Consider the following 17,830-nt stretch of genomic DNA (forward strand, 5'->3'; position numbering starts at 1 on the left):
GACGACACCATCTGTCTCTGCTTTGTTCAATATATTATCCTCAAGCATCTCACTTTCTACGCAGGTTGGTGTCTCCTTCTGTTTGGCTTTGACATTTCTCGCATCAGAAGTATTTGACTGCTCTGTGGATGTTGGCTCTCTGCCATCTACCTCATCTGCAAGTTTGTGTGTTTGATTACTGCCACTACTGTCCCTTAGACCTTTAGAAACGTCTCCTAATTCTGTGTTTTGAATGTTTGTTTGCAAGGTACAAAGTGGCAAAGATGGGGTTTCTGTGGTGCCTGCTATTCGAGACACCAAGCAGAATATGGTCATCCCACCTGTCTTTTTGTTTAACCTAAACTTCCTTCCTTCAATGACTTTTGAGGATGGTTCCTCATTTGTCTTTTTATTCTCAACTGCTTGTAACACTTGTGGTTGTTGAAGAGACACCATACCCTCATACTGTAGGTGTGTTTCCTGGATACTAAAAGGACTGCTTGCATGTAAAGCATCTGATTCCTGTCGTCTGTGCTCTGGGAAGCTTCTTTGATTCCCATCTGATTTTGTAAGCTCCTCCTTTTCTCCTTTTCTGTGATCCTGCAGCTCTACGGAGACATCGTGCTTTCTGGGTGCGGGCTGAGACCAGTAGGCTTGTCTCTTACCTTCTTGCTCCCAACTGGTGTCACAGTGATGCAATACAGGTGAACCTTTATGTGAGTTGTCATAGGGAGGAGGAGCAATATATCCAGGAGGTTGGCTGAACATCCTCCGTTGGTAGCCGGTCTTTTCTTTGATGTCCAACATGTGGCTTGGGTCTGTGGCAGGAGTTTGTGATGAATAATAGGTTGGCGCTTGCTGTCTGCCCCCTCTATCCCACAGTCCTGATTCTCTGATGTTTGCAGATTGTCTGACTTGTTGCAGTGCTACCACTCGAGGATCTGTCCCACTCCTGCTGTCCCTCTCTGGAGCCCTGCTGCTCTCCAACAGCCCCTTAGAAGCTCCCCTCAACTCTGCCTCTATACGTCTCCTCCTTGGAAGTGAATGGCTGTATCGAGCTGCCCAAGCCTCCAGCTCTCGGTAGCTGCTGTCGCTCCTCTTGGCAGAAACATCCCTGTTGTAGCGAACGGGACCACAGGGCTCCCACCTCCTCTGCCACGCCTCCCTCAGAAATCCTCTCTCATATTCCCTCGCTGCTCGCTGAGCTGCTATCCACTCCCTGTCTCTGGCTTCATGCGGCTGATAGTCTCCCAGGTCCTGGTGCTGCTGAACGGGACGGTCTAGAATAAAAGGGAAGTGAGAAGAAGTAGGGGTAGTCAGCTCTTGGTCCATCCAGTTGGTGTACTCCTGTGGTGCCCCTCCTGTTCTTGAGCCTGGTACAGTCCAGTAACTGGACTCCCTGCCTTGATCCTGCTGCTCACCATAGTACAGTGGATAATGGGGTACCTGATGTCTGTCATGGTAGCTGTGGGTGAAATGGTGGAAAATGTGTATGTAAGTAAATAATTTCAGCAATAATAACGTGTTGCTAAAAACCGTGCAGTTTCTCATGATTATAACAGCAGTGTGGAACAGCAATCTATAGAACCTAGGACTACTGTGCAGTAACTGTTTAAGTTTGTCAAGTAGAGAACAAATCAAGTTTAAGTTGGTCAAACAAGCGTAGAAAAAAACAAACTATCATCCAACGATCATACACAAAAGTAATCACAGCACTGAACTCACTTATGTGTACAATTTCGCCCAGGAACAGTACCAAATTTGGAGTATAGAGGGGACTGCCCCTGATTCTCGGGCCAGAACTCCATCTGTTGCTTTCATACACAGATCTGAAACATGGAAAAAAAGGAACATATATTGAACTGTTTCAGTATGTTATATATTTATATTGTTATATATCTTGGAGTGCCTAAAATCTAAAGATTTAATAACAGACAATATTTATGTTTTAATGTTGAATATAACATGTACTAAATAAAAAAGCTAAAATAAAAGTATAAAAGTCTTACCTTCAATTTAGATATTGTTACATAAATGGAGAGATAAGGCACACACATACAACACATACCTTTTTAATTGCTGTTTTCAGATTATTGTCCTTGCTGCTCATGAGGTGATATGAGATCTAATGAAGTCCAACAGGGCAACTTGTTTTGAAAGGACAGTGGTTTTCAGTCCCCCTCCCACTCCACACACACACACACACACACACACACACACACACACACACACACACACACACACACACACACTCACACACACTCACTCCCCTGTCACTGTAGCCCATCCTCCTCTCATCCAGTGAACGTGCCCAGTTTCAAATACCACTGAGGAATTTTTTTAATCACGTTTTGACATCTTTAGCTGCATTATTCCTCATTAAAGTCATACAAAACTAATGTGAAGGAGTCAGATTTGGTTTCTTGCAACATCTATAAAACTAACAGATTTAGTTCAGAAAGAGACGGTCAACTATAACATTTCCCATTGGCTCAAATGGCGCACTGGTCAACATCACCACTTCTTCAATGCACAATTTTCATAACATTTTTACAAAGAATCATGAATGACAACGAAATCCTAGATCGGCACTTTGCATCACACTCGTGTGGGAGGTGCTCGGCGCGATGGCAAGCAGACTCTGCATGGAGATAGGGATCTGTTGTTTTGTTGGCTGAATTGAAGCAGAGGGAGAGACAGGCAGCGGACGTGTTGTCTCCCTTTCTTTGAAACTCTCCAGCGTAACAAACAGGCTTTCCTTCTCTGAACAGAAAGTCTGTACATCAGCAGAGAGCAGGAGAGAGGGGATGAAGTACGTACAGACAGCAGGCTGCAGGGAGGGCAATCTGTTGATGTTGACAGAATAGTTAGGCATGGGATGAACTTTGTTTGGGGTTTTATTTATAGCAATACAAAAAAATATTAAAGACTGCCCCTCCCCCATCATACACATATATATTTATTATTATCACTGTTTTTAATGCATAAATTGAAGAAACTGACAGATTACATTTAAATCTTTTTTTTTCGAGGAATAAACCTCTGTATATGGGTGCCCGCTCTACCAACTGAGCTATCCGGGCACCCAACTGACAGATTACATTTAACCGAAATTGTATTTTTATATGTCACGTGACAAATAAATAAATTGGTTGATTGATAGATAATGAAGATGTTTAATGAGACTCCATCAACTTGTGTGGAGGGAGGACTGGTGTTAATTAAATTTAAAGCCCCTGAAAAGTATTTTAATTTAATAATAGCTTGAAATGTTTTAGTGCCTTTCAAGGGACCCAAGGACGCTTTGCATGAAGGCAAAACAAGTAACAAACAGAATGAACCAAACAAAATAAATGAATGGATTTAGTGGTGGCAAAGTTTGCCGGGAATAACAGCCTGATTGGTGCGTGCATGATGTCACCTTTTTTCAAGAAAATGCGGTATTCAGGACCAAGTCACTCATAGTAAGCAGCTAATTGAGAAACTTGGTTTTCAGGGCCTTTTAAACCCTTTTCAAACCATGCACTGATAACACTGTCAAGCTTGTGTCTGAAACTACATTGTGCCCGATAATGACAACATGGAGTCAACATGAAGATATAGACAAGTGATAAAAGGCAGAACCTGAAATCTCCAGTCAGGTGATCATGAGTAGACCTGCACCGCAGCCTGAAGCTGTAACGGCAGAGCTAATCCCCATCTCAGTGAAAACAAGTCGAGACATGAGAGGCTGAGAACTGACACAAACACAAGTTGAGTATAAAAGTTGTTAACATAAAATCACAATTAGAACTTGTATTTATTTGTGCCATGGTTACTGGTCCCAAGCTGTAATGTGCTCACATCAAGTGCTTTGATGCAAGTGAGAAATAACAAAAAAATATGTACCATTTCTAATCAGTTCCATTAGAATTCTAGTTTTGAGTATTTTTCCCTTGGTAATGAACTACCTACGGTGGCAGCCACCCACTTAACTAGTAGGTAAGGGGACAGATTGTGGGCAAAAAAAAACACACAAAAAGAAGAAAATGTGATTATTTTAGATAGGCAAATCTCTCAACTAAAATCTATTTAAAAAAAAAAAAAAAAAAAAAAAAAAAAATCACACTTTAGACACATTTTGAAGAAAATTGTGAAATCATTAGAATACTTAATTGAGGATATATCACACATTTAATTTTTTTCCACATGTAATATTAAAACATGTATTGTGAAAAGATTAACAGTATTACAGATTTCTCAAGTAACTGTATATAAATAATAGCGATAAATTAAAGTAGCACTTTATGTTGGAGCTATTTAATAGTTAAATATTCACTAATTTATTTTGTTGCGGTTTAGTTTTTATTATACGGTTGAATGTGTTTGATTAGACATCAGTATCATTATTGCGGTTACTTTGAATACCAGTTAGTGCTTTTGTTATTATACCAGGTAGACACCAGGGAGTGATGCCATTGTTCTTTGTTTGTTTGCTTGCCAAAAATTGTGAAATGTACCTCACAAATACTCCATGCTTGCCTGGACAACGTTTTTACTCCCTGTGTAAAATGTATTCCTTCGGTGCCTCAGTGGAATGTTTTTGTCCAAACCAATTGTCAACTAAGTAGACAACAAGTAGTTATTCAACAACATTCCAGTATTTGGTGCATCTCAAACGTCCATATAAACTCAACTCTGACATGACTTCTGAGATTAAACCTAGCACAATTTTTTTTTTTTTTTAAATCTTTAGACTTATAGAATTTATTGACTAAAACATCGGTCAATACAGGGGAAACCCAATGATAGCAAGCTCTCTTCAGTGTTGACAAGGGTACAAATAATTGTAACACGTTGCATTATAAAACACAAAATTGCAGCTTAAAGTTAAAAATGATCTGAAACTCAAATTACTGTCACTTGATAGAAGGCTGACCTCAACATTGGATTATCCATGATTTGTAAAACCCAGCTTTCACAGTTTTTTTTTATTTTTTTTTTTTTTTTTTTAAAAGGCACCAATAAAACAGTCAGAACTGGTCTTAGTGCAGTAACTAAACCAAGTCCCATGCCTGTAGCAGGTTGTCACTGCTCTTTCCTCAAAGATGCCCTGTAGATGTTAATGTTTTGATTGCCATCATAGTGAACAAGCTCCACATTAAATCTGCTTGGCAGACATTCCTCAAAGAAACCTGGAGTCTTATGCTCTTTTCGCATTTTGGATGAGAGATATACCACGGCTCCGTTCTTGCACAAATGGGCTAGTGTCTCCACTAGCAGTGGATAAGTCTCTGGGAGGTAAATTATATCTGCACAGAGCACCAGATCCCAGTCAGAAGAGAAGTTCATGTGGTCCTCACCCCAGGACAGAGGGAGAACGGTGGGAAGGCTGGTAGGCCAACCACTGGATGGCATGTTAGCAGAGATGTTAGCCTGAAGTTGGGGAAGAGCCAAAGGAAGGTCTGTGAGGGTCACGACTCCACCTGTAAAGATACAAAAATGTTATTTCAATATGTTGTTGATGAAACTCTAAACTCGAGAGGCTTTAAACGATGCAATTATATCTTATTTACAGATGGATGCACCATATATAACAGGTAGTGTAACAATATAAAAAATGTTTTTGACAAGCAGCGCCTCTTGTGATGCATATCTGTGGACTGTAAGTGTGGTTAACTGACTGAGCTAAATGACAGTAGCCGAGATGGAAAAGTGGCTGTCTGGTGGTACGGCTGCATAAGCCCATGCATCCGCCGCTATAATGCATCCACGCGCTGTACTATAGTGGCATATACCATCAGCCACATTGTCCATTACGGCGTCACTCCCAAATAAAGGGAGCAAAGAGCCCGGCATAATAAAATAACCTTCCACGTACGTACACAATCAGTCAGGAAAGTTTCATATAAATGCAACCCAAACATTAACGTGAATGTATTCCTCCGCAATACAGAAACCAAGTGAAGGCAGCAACAACAACAACAACAACAACAACAACAACAACAACAACATACCGAGGCGTGCTGCCAAGATACCAACCACACCAGTCCCTGCTCCCAGCTCTATGATGCGCTTTCCTCTCAACTCCACCGACTGCTCCTCGAAGTAACGACACAAGTGTAGCGCCTGTGCACACACAGAAATGCACACCTTTATCGTCAATCAAAGCTCACGCTGATTTAGCTGATATGTTTTCACAACATCAACATAAACCAAGTTGGCTCTTACAGCTTCCCAGACCGCGGCAGCTACGCCGAGGTTGGCACCGAACACCTGTCTTATCTTTAGCTCTTGGCCGACTAAAGTGTATACGGTGTCTTGAGAAAATGTTTCCGCAAACAGACCGTCACCAACAGGGAACGGATCGTCTTCATCGCCTGCACAAGTCATGTTTGGTAAGTTATACAGTCGGTTCACTCGATATAAAAGCAGCTACGTTAACGAGCATGAGCACCAGCCACAGACAGACTTGTTGGTCCCCTTTCAAGTCAAGTAACATTAGCTAGCTAGCTAGCTAACTGTAGCTTAGGGGAATGCAAAAAAGCTTATGCGAGGTCGTCGCGAATTTAGTAGAACTGACTAGTTAATTAGCCATAGTTTTTATTAGGCGGTTCGCTTTAAGCTATCTATGTGACGCTGTCTTTAAGCTAGCTAGCTACCGTTAGCTAACAAGTGTAGGTTACAGTATAGGACAAGTGTTGACAGCTGAATTAGATGGTGTTGTGTTTCGGCTTTTTAATTTTAGCCTGCACTTCCGCAGAGAGGGTTCTGTGAATTATCCTGGTCATGCATTTTATCTGAATGTATTATTTTTCTATTAACTGAAACTTTAATTACAGCTTTCTCAGTGTTGTCAATGTAAGGTTATACGAGGCTTTTGCTTTGAAATGTGACACAAACACACTTAGTTTCCGGGTTAGAGGACCTATCAAAGAAAAGTAAATGGTTTTATCCTTCTTATTAAGTCTATGTTTGCACCACACATCTTAACAGTAGTGTTGAATTTGTTTGAATATATTACCTTAAAAAAATATTTGTAAAGGAGTGATATGATGTTCTGATGACATTTAATACTTGAACTTTGTATATCCCATATTGCTGATGTTATTTGAGGGAGAAAACTACTACTATGACTTCATGTAACGTTAGGGCTGTGCAATTAAAGTAATTGTTAATCGTGATTACGGTTTCGGCTCTTAATGATCACAAAAACAAAACAAAATAATTGTTTAGCACATTACAGTTTGCAAGTAAACTCTTATTTTGTCATGTAGCCTATTCTGAATGTAAAAAATGTAAAAAGGGAAAGCATTAATCACCGTTCAAGGTGTTTGGTCCACTGTTTTTTAAGTTCAATAATTGCAACATCTTTCCAAAAGTCAATGAGTAATGGACCTTTTTCACAGCAGACATTTTGACTTGTCATAGGAAAAGCACAGCTGAAATTGATAACTTAACGATGGCTCAATTCCATCAAGTGTCCCAGTGAGCTGTTTCAGTGAGTCAGCATGAACAATACCAGGGTCTCTCCTAAGTGGAATGCAGCCATCATTAATGGTTTTGAATACACCTGTATACTTTTCCTACGTCTGCCGTGAAAAAGGTCTATTGTGTTAAATAATCATGATTTCAATATTGACCAAAATAATGTGATAAAGTGATAATTCTTTTTTCCATAATCGAGCAGCCCTAACTTCAGGTGCCTCCTTACATTCAAATCAGTGACAATCAGAGTAAGAGTAACATCCCTCAATGTTTGCATCGCAAAACAAATGCATTCTCTTTATTTTCATAGCCAGCATTATTTAGCAACTCAACCCTGTCTGCTCTCAAAACAATACATTGATGTCATGTTGACTCACTTATGAGTTAGGCCTGCAAATAACAATCATTTTCATGGTCAATCTGCAAATTTTTACTTGATTAATCGTTTGGTGTATAAAACGTTGAAAATAGTAAAAATGGGAATCACAGTAGTCTAATGGAATGTCCTCAAATTGCTTATTTTGTCCAAACCAAGTCAAAAACTGAACATTATTTAATTCACGATGTTATAGACGAGCAGCAAATCCTCACATTTGGGAAGCAGAAACCATAACATTTTTGCCAGTTTTGCTTGAAAAGTGATTTGCATGACTAATCAACTAGCAAAATAGTATAGTCAATTACTCAATCTTTTTGGCTATATCTATGCACAAATGGTGCAATTCAAACACACAAAACACCACCATGTTCCAGGTTTATTTAAAAAAACAAGTTGCCGTCTCCTCACCCGTTTTGCTTGGAAATCAAAACTTAGGTAGAGTACCACTAAGACATAACCATTTTTCACACACAACTTCACATCAAGACAAAGATGATTTAATAGGTGTATAAAGTGTAGAGTCCAGTACAGATATGTTAAATAAAGCTCTTCATCATTCCCACTAATCAGTCTTTATAGAACACAAAGACATGTAAAGAAATTCCAACAGAGCCAAGCCGACTAAAATGAAATGCGTCCAATCTGAAAAGAAAATTATAATGCTGTCTTCATGTCTGCTTGTGTTGGACTACACTGCAGTTTTCTCAGTGGAGTGGACAATAACTGTTGGGTTTAGACTACAGATACACTTTACTCAATATACAATAATTCTGCCTGACAAAGAACAACTCTGAGTCTCTTGATTATTTAAAGTTATTAAAAATAAATAATTATTTTCATCGTACAGATGACAGTAGTATTACATCCATAACACAACCACCCTACCCCTTAGGCCTCAATATGTGCAAACTGCAAGTGTTTAAAAAAGGTAGCACTTTAAGCAAGGACCATTTAAAAACATTAACGATTAAGTGTTTTAAAATAAGCACTTCATGACAAGTGCAGCAGGTGTGAATTACAGGATAAATTGGAGGAAGCTCATGGCTGTCAACATCTTCCTCAGGCCAACAATGATCTCGGTATGATTTTTAAATTGCGGAGTAAAAGGATAAAAAACAGGTGGTCCTTAAACCAAAGGAATATTTTTGGTACCGCATTACTATTCTAATCATATCTGGTACTGTCAAAACATTTTCCTTTAGTCTTCCAACGTAAAATACTGAGCATAAATGTAATGTCGAAATGAAAACTAATTTGCAGTGAAATTATATCTACTGCATATTTCTCTTTCACAAGCATTCATTCTTGTCAAATCTTCCTTACAGAAACAACATTTTTGCAATGACTCTGGCAAGAAATGATGCATTGTCGCAAAACAAACGTCAATTCATGCTTTGAGTTCAAGCAGAAAACACTCTGCTTTAGCATTTAAACATTGGTAGTCCATTTTTATACAACACAAATAGTTTTTCTTTTTTTAAGACACATGTCAACATAGTCGGGTTCGACAAACCTCTTCTCACAGAGTCTTGGTGATTTGGGTGCGAGTCACTTGATAAAATAGCCACGGCTCAGACAGACTGTTGATTGTTTCATTCATTAAAATCAACCACAAATATCTCCACACAGCCCAATGTGCACCTGTAAAGGGATGAGGAATTCTTCTTGACGTTTTTGGTGGGAATGAAAGGCAGTCAGCTTTGTTTTCAGTAGAACCGAGACCAACAAGTCCAAGTCCACACAGATGCACCACAAACACCCACACAGAAAACAAAAGCCAGAGGAATGCATAATTAAAACTTTGTTCCAAAAAGAATAATAATTAGAACGATGACTATGATGAAGAGGATCAAAATGACCAGCATCTTTCTGTTCTTCTTCTGATACTGTTCCGCCTGCAAAGAAAATTAAAATCAGTGTCTTATCATCATCATCATGCAACAAATTGAGTTTATACAGATTTAATAACTGTGTAATACTGTAAATAGTTAATATCATAATTGTGTCATTAGCCTGCTGTAAGTTTCCTTTTTTAAGTTCTCTTGTACATTTATTATTAGCTTTCAAACTAAATTGTTATGTATCTAAAAAAAAAAAAAAAAAAAAAAAAATGTTGTTCAGCGGCTTATGCCGAGCCCTGAAGTGGTATGTTCCTCGTTCCTCCTGCATGTACCGCTCAGTCCCTAACGGCAGGGGCCGCTTGAAAGTGGTAGGCCACTGTCCGTCTGTCACACACAGTACCTTGCCCTGATGCATATGCAAAAAGACCTATTTCTTTTACAAATACTGCCATAAAATGTATATTTATATATGTAAATCAGTCCCTCCAGGATTTCGATGTCGCGATCGCGCCAATTCACGCGAATTCAACCAACTAGGCTACTAGTTGGTTGGCTAGAGGCTACTGCTCCGTTCCCTCCGCGACTGACGCTTGCACACACACAAACACAAACAACACACGGTGGATGCAGGAGAAAAAGGAGATGAGACGACACAATGACCTAAATTGAAGACCGCTACGCTCGTTATTGTAAGTGCAATGATAAGTCAAAGTCAGTACTTTATCAAACTGTATGAATGTGAGTCCCAGGCCAGGTTAGGAAATTAACTAACAATGTAAAGATCAACAAGCCAGTGACAGATATGTTCAAATTTGATTCATTCAATAAATTTTTTTGTCTTAAATCCACCAGCCATTTTCATATTATATCAACATTTGCAGCATCCTGAGGTTTTTTTGGTAAGGTTACTAGGAAAACTCAGCCCAGGATAGTTTTATTCTCCCCAAAACATGTTTTATTTTTATTTTTAAAGAACAATACAAAAAAAAAAAAAATCACAACTTATTTGCCACTTTCACTGTCTCCCGCAACTTCATCGCAACAAACATACATTGCAACTTTTATCGCAATTTTTTACAAAAGCTCCCGCGAAATCAGGCATTTTGGACCGCAACAATCTCAAAAAGGCTGCGAAATCCTGGAGGGACTGTTAAATGTATTTACTGGCAACATAGCGCAACACATCTGAATTGGAGGTTTATTGTCAACTTCCCTTACTTATAGCACCATAAATAAAGGAATGTAAAAATAAATTCTCGTCCGTTCTGTTGTTGGGATATGTGTGATGCTTTTAAAATGACAGTGAAGTAATTTCATATCTCCATGCCGATTGTACCCTGAAGCTGAGCTAGCCTAAGCTAACATTGCTAATAGCGGTCTGACTAATCGATAACCGAAATGTAGAGCCAACTGAGTGTATTATTTGTTGGCATGTTTAATAGTACCTTTTGTAACTGTTTCATTCCTTCTTCCGTTTTCACACAAGACTGCTCCACATTGAAGTCAATTCTGTCAAGAACGGTACCCTAGAGGGAGAAGAGGGGATTTTGTTATCAGAGGAAAATAATTTTAGTTGTAAATTCTTTATTTTAAACAAAGGTAATGTTGTAGGTTAACAGTGTTAACAGTTAAATGTTGTTAACAGTTTGGTGTAGCACTGCCACTGACTTCTCATTCAAGCAGTTGATACAAATTCAAATTGTCAATATGTCAGGATGCTTTACATTTTGGAAGTCCTTAGTGCAACTCACTGACAACCCGAGGCTTGTACGTGGAGGGCAGTAACATTTTTCTTTGGTACCCCAGGGACTGGACTCATGCCATAGTTACTAATTCTGTCTATTAAGTCATAGTCATTCTATGTGTAAGCGGGTCAGGACTGTTTCAAATACCTGTTCCACCACCATTCCAGCCAAGTCCCGGAAAATCTCATTCAGATCTGAGATGGACTGCACTATTTGTCGGATTTCCCGCTCTCGTTCTTCCACCATAACGGTGTTCTGTTCAACCAGCATCAACTGGTCGTCTGTGAACCCCTGAAACAAAAGAGAGAATAAAAGTCGGTGATTTTATAGTAACACAATTATCACTCCAAATGCAACAACACATGTAGCCACAGCCTTAGCAGACACTACTCGGGCCAAATTGTAGATCAATTTTCCTTTGTCAAAATTCAAAAGAAAAGAAAAAAACAGATCCACTATGCCACTCAGTAGATTTTAGCATACACCCCTATGGCAAAGGCAAAAAGACATCGATCTGCACGCCAATGTTGCACTTAAAAAGTTGGGCATGGGTTTAAACCATCTTAGCATAATGTTTAGGATTGATTTCTACAATAACTATTAATGATAACACTGTGCCAATGTGTTTAAAAAAAATCAGCTCAGGAGTCTCTTGAATAAGTCTGTTTTTAATAGCATTCAAAATATATTTTAAAATGGCTTAGTAATATTTGGAAAAATTGGTAATTTCTTTTTTTTTGAATTTCACTTCACAGACAGCCGAGATCTTTTCTTTTTATTTTACGGTTTTATTCCACCAGACATATACTTTGTCATTTCCTGTCTTCTAGTGGGGATTAATAAAAAGAGACAAAACGGATACGTACATATGCTAAATTTGTATTTGCATAACACAGTGAAACCTGCATCAATACGTGAGTGTGCACCCAGACTTTTATAATGGATGTTTTTCTTAGTTTTTTTTCTTATCTCATGCTTATATTTTAAAGTGTCTCTGCTTTTATTGTACTGTATACAGGATGCCGGAGCCAAAGAAAATGGTGGTGGAACTAAAAAGCACCTTGTCATATACAGCTAAATCTTCATCCTCTTCCATTAGGGGTCCAGAGTCAAAAAAGTGCTTTGATCTCTCCTCACGATTCTTCATACCTGAAATATAAACCAATGACGTGATGCTTAGGTGGGATGAAAAACAAACAACTTGAGAAAAAAAGAGATATAACATAGGATAAAACCTTGGTAATAGTTACAAATATGTGAGAAATTAGAACACAGGAAACCAATCCCAGCTTTACTGCAGTCCTTACGTTTTAGATAGCCGGACTGTGTGTGCCTGAAATTGGTGGACAGATCCTGCAGGCTCTGTGCTATGGACGAGACCACGTTTCGCAGTAGCTTCTCCTCCTGTTCGGTACAGTGGCCACAACGAGAATGCAGACCTGTCACAGCTCGCTGGCATCGGTGAAACATCTGCAATAAACACAAAATTAGTGAGCAAGGAGAAACAAACTCCAGGTTTCATTTCAAACTCTTCAACATGAAATATTGTCAAATGTGTTCATGTCCACTCCCTCAAACAATCAAGAGGACACACAGTCAATACTATATCATGTTCTTATGACTTTGTGCTCAAGTATAAATATCGCCAAATTAAAAAGGTGTGTATGTTTGTTTTGTTTTTTAGATGGATTTTTTTGGGGCTTTTCCCCCTTTTAATTGATAGGACAGCTAGGGGAGAGAGAGAGGGAAGACATGCAGGAAATTGTCTCAGGTCGGACTCGAACCCTGGACCTCTGCGTCAAGGCATAAGCCTCTCAGTATATCTGCGCCTGCCGTACCCACTGAGCCCTCCCGGCCACGGTGTGTACGGTTTTTATCTAAAAATTGAGCATTAACTCTATTACTACACTAATAATTTACTGTACCTGTGTGATCTCCTGAGTAGTGATTTCTATGGCATGCTCTTCCTCACTACTGTCATCAAGTGTGGGTCGATTCATATGCTTGTCATGAAGTAAGGCCAGATCTTTCATTTTCTGCCGAACCCGTGTGATTTCGTACTGGATCTGGAAGGAAATGCTTAAAGGTTAAAAGCCATGTGACTTTACTTTGTACACAACTTATTGGGGGTCATACGGAAAATGTCAACAATTTAAGATTACAGGATTCCAAATGCGTGCATGTGTGAGCTTTCAGTCTTATACTTAGGGCTACTGTATTTGTATGAGTCAGCTTTATACAGATAGGTTTCTATATTCCTGTTACAAGTTTGTTTCACCTCATTAACCCACTCTACCCATTTGGGGGGCAGTTTCTTGGTGACTCCAATGGCTGCTTCAGGATCCAGACTAAGGCCTGACACCAGGGCCATTCGATCATCAGCCAACTTAAAAACAAAAACAACAAATTATTCTATAAAAACATTGTCAACATTTCATGTCTCTTAAGTAAATCTACCACTAAGGAAAAACAACAGTACCTCATCAAGCTCCTAATGTGATTGGCAGATAGCAGATTGGTCCCATCCAATAGGGAACAAGGAAAAGGAGAGAAAGACAGAAGCAACAGAAAGTGAGCCCCAGAAAAATCAGTGAATACCAAAAAAGCTAAACAATTAATTAATTTGAAATGAGTGATAATTACTGAACTGTACAGCAGATGTACATAAGGTCTAGCTGTTGAAATGAAATCTAATCATTTGTTTGTCCTGAGTTTTTTGTTTGTATGTGCATTGCAACAGTGTCAAAACTGGAGTTTGGATGCAAAAATAAATCATACTTATCTAGAAACAACTTGCAGAATAATTCCACTTTAGACAAATCATATGTAAGAAACAGTGAGAATAAAGAGAAAGAAAAAAAGGTTGAGCCTCAAGATCACCTGAGCTGGCTGAGGCAAAAAGAACTTAATTTTAATTTAAAATCTGAAGGTGCATCTTCCCATGTCAAAAAAAGTAGTTTTTGTTGCTATAGAGCATAATTGCACTACTGTAAAATGAAAAACTGATATTAATGGAGAGTGCAGAGACATTTAAATCAATACATTTTTACAACATATACAATTAAAGTATGATACAGGAACAATAGGAACAAACATACACTGAACAGTCACTGAACACTGAACAGTCTGTGCATCACAAGATATACGTATTACTATAATCAGAATTTTTCATTTAACATTTTACATCTCCATTTGAGCTACATGATACACAATGCGGTCAGACAATAACTGTCCAAAAAGGAGTCAAAGGAGGTCTAGTTAAAGAGTAGATCTTGGTAAGAAGATCTTGAGACTACAGTCTGCAAATACAGATGCTCTTAAAAATACAGCTCTATTCGGGGATCCATAGAGATCTTCACCACACTTTTTAAAATGTACTTTTTAGAAGGTTATTAACAGCTAAGGACCTACTAAGCAACATTATGGAGACCTGTTGGGCAAAAACTACTAAAGCTAATTTCTATTTAATATGTGGAAAGATGATGTACAGAGAGCTGAAGATCCCAAAGGTTCAGAAGCATCAATGAGCCAGGAAAGGCCATCTATCCATAACCAAATTGCTGGACTGGTTCCATTTTAACTGCATCACCTGCTGATGGGGCTCTAGTAGAAATGTAGGTGAATGACTTGAGTAATGAATCAGTAATGTTTTTTGCTCTCTATAGTAGAAATTACAGATAGTGAATAAGCAGTGAATCTGACAAACACAGCAGCTGCACTGTCGGCGGGCTGAATCACTTTGGAGTAACCAGGCCACAGCATCACTATTGGTTTATGCTACTCTGAGCCTGGTCCTGAGGTAAAGCCCAGCACACCGCTCCACACGGTCATACACAGATGCACTAACCGATAGTGTCCGTCCAGGAGAAGTCAGTGTTCACCCTGTTCAGTAGCTAAAATTCAGCAGAATATTTTGGGAAATGCATCCTCAACTGATGGGATATCGCTCAGTGCCTCTGGGTGTACAGGCTAATAAATCCACCTCTATGTGCGGTTAACTGGTTAAAATGTTCACAACTGAGTGTGAATGGTCGCACACACCCTGCACCGGCTTGCTGTTCTTTGTATCCTGCAACTGGCCTCCTCTACTGGAGACGTTAGGTCAACTCCAGCACAAACACAGGAGAGCTGTACACTGTTCATACTCAAGCTTAAAATTTTTTTTAAAAAGTGTTCAGGAACGTGAGGAAACTTTGTGGACTACCTTGTGCTTTAAAAAGTGCAAAGGAATGGACAGTGCACAGGTAGACAATGACAGGATTTGTATATAGGGGTCATTCCTTGAAAAATGACTACATTTCTGCACCGATCCCATAAGCTGGATCCATACCCTGACACTGTGCCTTATCATGTGGATTAGGTATTTGGTCAAATGTATATAATGGCTTCACTAGAGATGCACTCAACTCAAGGATTATTAATATTTCTTAACGATTCACAGTAGTTTTCAGGATACAGCAATATCCCTTGCCTAGGTTTATGACACACGTGTTTAGAAGTACAGGAGAACAACAGCATTCTACTGGAACAAGTTAGTACAGGTTACAGGCAGAATCTAATCTAGACTACATTAAATTACTCTCTACTACTTGCCACAGCACACTTTTTACTAGAGTAGGACCACTATGTGGAAATGCTTTAACTTTCACAAAAACACAATCAATCTAATCTCAATTTTATTTTTCAAACGTAGCTACCATTTTATCTTAGACATGAGGGAATACTTACTAATATTTAGCTACTTTTATTTCCATGGTTTATTGTAGACATTTAGCTATTACGAGCTGAAAAAATAAAATATGCCTGCACATCCCTCTTCAGCCTCCTCCATCATCCCACTGAGCCACATAAATCAATCAATCAGTCTTGAGGTGAATGCGTAGAAATCTTCCTGAGTAATGATTAGCAGCTACTAACACACTGTTGTATCTAGCTAACACAGCTCAGTGACTGGCTGGCTATATGCAAACACACACGGTAAAATGTCAAAACGATGCAGACCACTCACCGCAGCATTGCTACGTGTACTCAGACGGGGGTCGTATGTACTCACTTGCTCAGCCAATATCTGCCGGTTTTGGATTGCATTGTTCCGCATTAACAAGAAGGCATCGGTCAGACGCCTAGTGGCCATGACTGCCTTGTTTGATATCTAAATTAACACTGGACAAAATGCGGATCAGGCGATGATTATTATATTATGTCCACTGCCGCTGACCCACTAGTGCTAACACACCGCTAGCTTTAGCTTTAGCTTTGCCTGCGATGAACGATGAAGTAAACTCGCGGTACAGCGCCTACAGTGGACAGCAAACGACCTTAATTGTATTTATCTTTCAGGCATTTCTAATGCTTAAGTTAAAATGAGGAACATGACCGACTGTTACTTTTCAAAATTATGGATTACGTTAGATTAGTAACGTTATTCCGTTTTAGGCAGCTACGGAAGTAGGAAAACGTAAACACCTGCGCTAATGCTTCTTCTTCTACTACTGATTTTCTGCGGCTCCCAATTGCAACTGGAGTCCGTTTTCGCCGCCTAGCGCCGCGGCGAGGCGACAGCAGTATATTATATATGTTATTATATATTATATGTTCTTACACATTCACCCCTTAATACATCCATGATTCACCCACACATCGCGATTGGACTTTTCAGTGAAGTAGTAGGAAACGTCTTGTATCCAGTAGTTATACTTTCAAAATTACAAATAGTTGGATATTTATAGATTTTTCAATAAGATTTTTCAATAAGAAATAGAAATAGGCTATGTAATTTTTTTTTTAAGCAAAGAATAATATAAGAGTATCAGTTAATGCCAAGCAGACTATTTCCTATACCATCACTAGAACATGTCTGGAGAATATCTTTAAGCATCAAAGTTCATTTTTTTCAAGTTTCATTTTTTAATTTCTATTTTCCTGCCATAACAGCTAGGCCTACAGTGTAGGCCTATACATATATATAGGCCTACATATATTCTATTGCTCTTTTAGTTGGGCACAGGTATTTGGAGCAATGAGCATGGTAGCCTACAGTGTCACTGCCTCAGAAAACCTTTGACCTGCCAACCGGGCCTCCAATTTCAGTTTGTGGGATTTTAACTTCAGTGCTTTCATTTACACTCACTGCATCAGCACATCTTATCTATGATTCATGGACCTCAGCCTCCCTTAAACAAAATGAGCTCACAATTTGATTTTATGGCCCTCTGTATAGGCCTGCTCGTGTAGCCTATCTAGTGTCAGTGAATGTGTCGGCGAAATTTCAGTTTATTTTGAATTGTAAGGAACAGTCTGTGAGCTTTTCTGCAAAGACCCGTGACAACATTATGCGTGTGTGTTTTTTCAGAGCCAATTTATGAGTTCACATTTTCTATTTCATTAATCTACATCTGCTCTTTCATTCACTTTGTTAA

At 39.0% G+C, this 17,830-nt stretch overlaps 2 protein-coding genes across 5 annotated transcripts; both read right to left on the bottom strand.

Moving 5' to 3' along the window:
• Positions 1-4,251: 4,251 nt before the first annotated feature.
• Positions 4,252-6,810, bottom strand: LOC114553808 (EEF1A lysine methyltransferase 3). The gene is made up of 3 exons (XM_028575183.1): positions 6,190-6,810; positions 5,976-6,087; positions 4,252-5,444 (listed from the first exon to the last, which is right to left on the bottom strand). Exons 1-3 carry the CDS (start codon positions 6,349-6,351, stop codon positions 5,047-5,049), a joined length of 672 nt encoding a protein of 223 aa, XP_028430984.1. The 5' UTR covers positions 6,352-6,810; the 3' UTR covers positions 4,252-5,046.
• A 1,378-nt stretch (positions 6,811-8,188) lies between these two features.
• stx16 (syntaxin 16) lies at positions 8,189-16,940 on the bottom strand. 4 transcript variants are annotated; one of them, XM_028575175.1, is made up of 9 exons: positions 16,465-16,940; positions 13,891-13,902; positions 13,690-13,797; positions 13,337-13,477; positions 12,719-12,881; positions 12,472-12,560; positions 11,559-11,702; positions 11,112-11,192; positions 8,189-9,720 (listed from the first exon to the last, which is right to left on the bottom strand). In XM_028575175.1, the coding sequence occupies exons 1-9, from the start codon at positions 16,543-16,545 to the stop codon at positions 9,619-9,621; spliced, it is 921 nt and encodes a 306-aa protein (XP_028430976.1). In that variant the 5' UTR covers positions 16,546-16,940; the 3' UTR covers positions 8,189-9,618. The 4 variants fall into 4 exon arrangements, with proteins under 4 accessions (XP_028430976.1, XP_028430974.1, XP_028430977.1 ...); XM_028575173.1 differs by having other exon boundaries at positions 16,420-16,940; XM_028575176.1 differs by lacking the exon at positions 13,891-13,902.
• Between the last annotated feature and the right edge of the window lie 890 nt (positions 16,941-17,830).

The sequence above is a fragment of the Perca flavescens genome, chromosome 4 (assembly GCF_004354835.1).
Source record: "Perca flavescens isolate YP-PL-M2 chromosome 4, PFLA_1.0, whole genome shotgun sequence".
Lineage (NCBI taxonomy): Eukaryota > Metazoa > Chordata > Actinopteri > Perciformes > Percidae > Perca > Perca flavescens.

Coding starts and splice junctions, on each gene's coding strand:
- stx16 (XM_028575173.1), bottom strand. CDS start 16,545: ATGGCCACTAGGCGTCTGACCGATGCCTTCTTGTTAATGCGGAACAAT. Junction 13,478..13,689: donor GGGTAGAGTGGGTTAATGAG/GTGAAACAAACT, acceptor ATTTCCTTCCAG/ATCCAGTACGAAATCACACG. Junction 12,882..13,336: donor CTACTCAGGAGATCACACAG/GTACAGTAAATT, acceptor TGTTTATTGCAG/ATGTTTCACCGATGCCAGCG.
- LOC114553808 (XM_028575183.1), bottom strand. CDS start 6,351: ATGACTTGTGCAGGCGATGAAGACGATCCGTTCCCTGTTGGTGACGGT. Junction 6,088..6,189: donor CTGCCGCGGTCTGGGAAGCT/GTAAGAGCCAAC, acceptor GTGTGTGCACAG/GCGCTACACTTGTGTCGTTA. Junction 5,445..5,975: donor TATCTTGGCAGCACGCCTCG/GTATGTTGTTGT, acceptor GTATCTTTACAG/GTGGAGTCGTGACCCTCACA.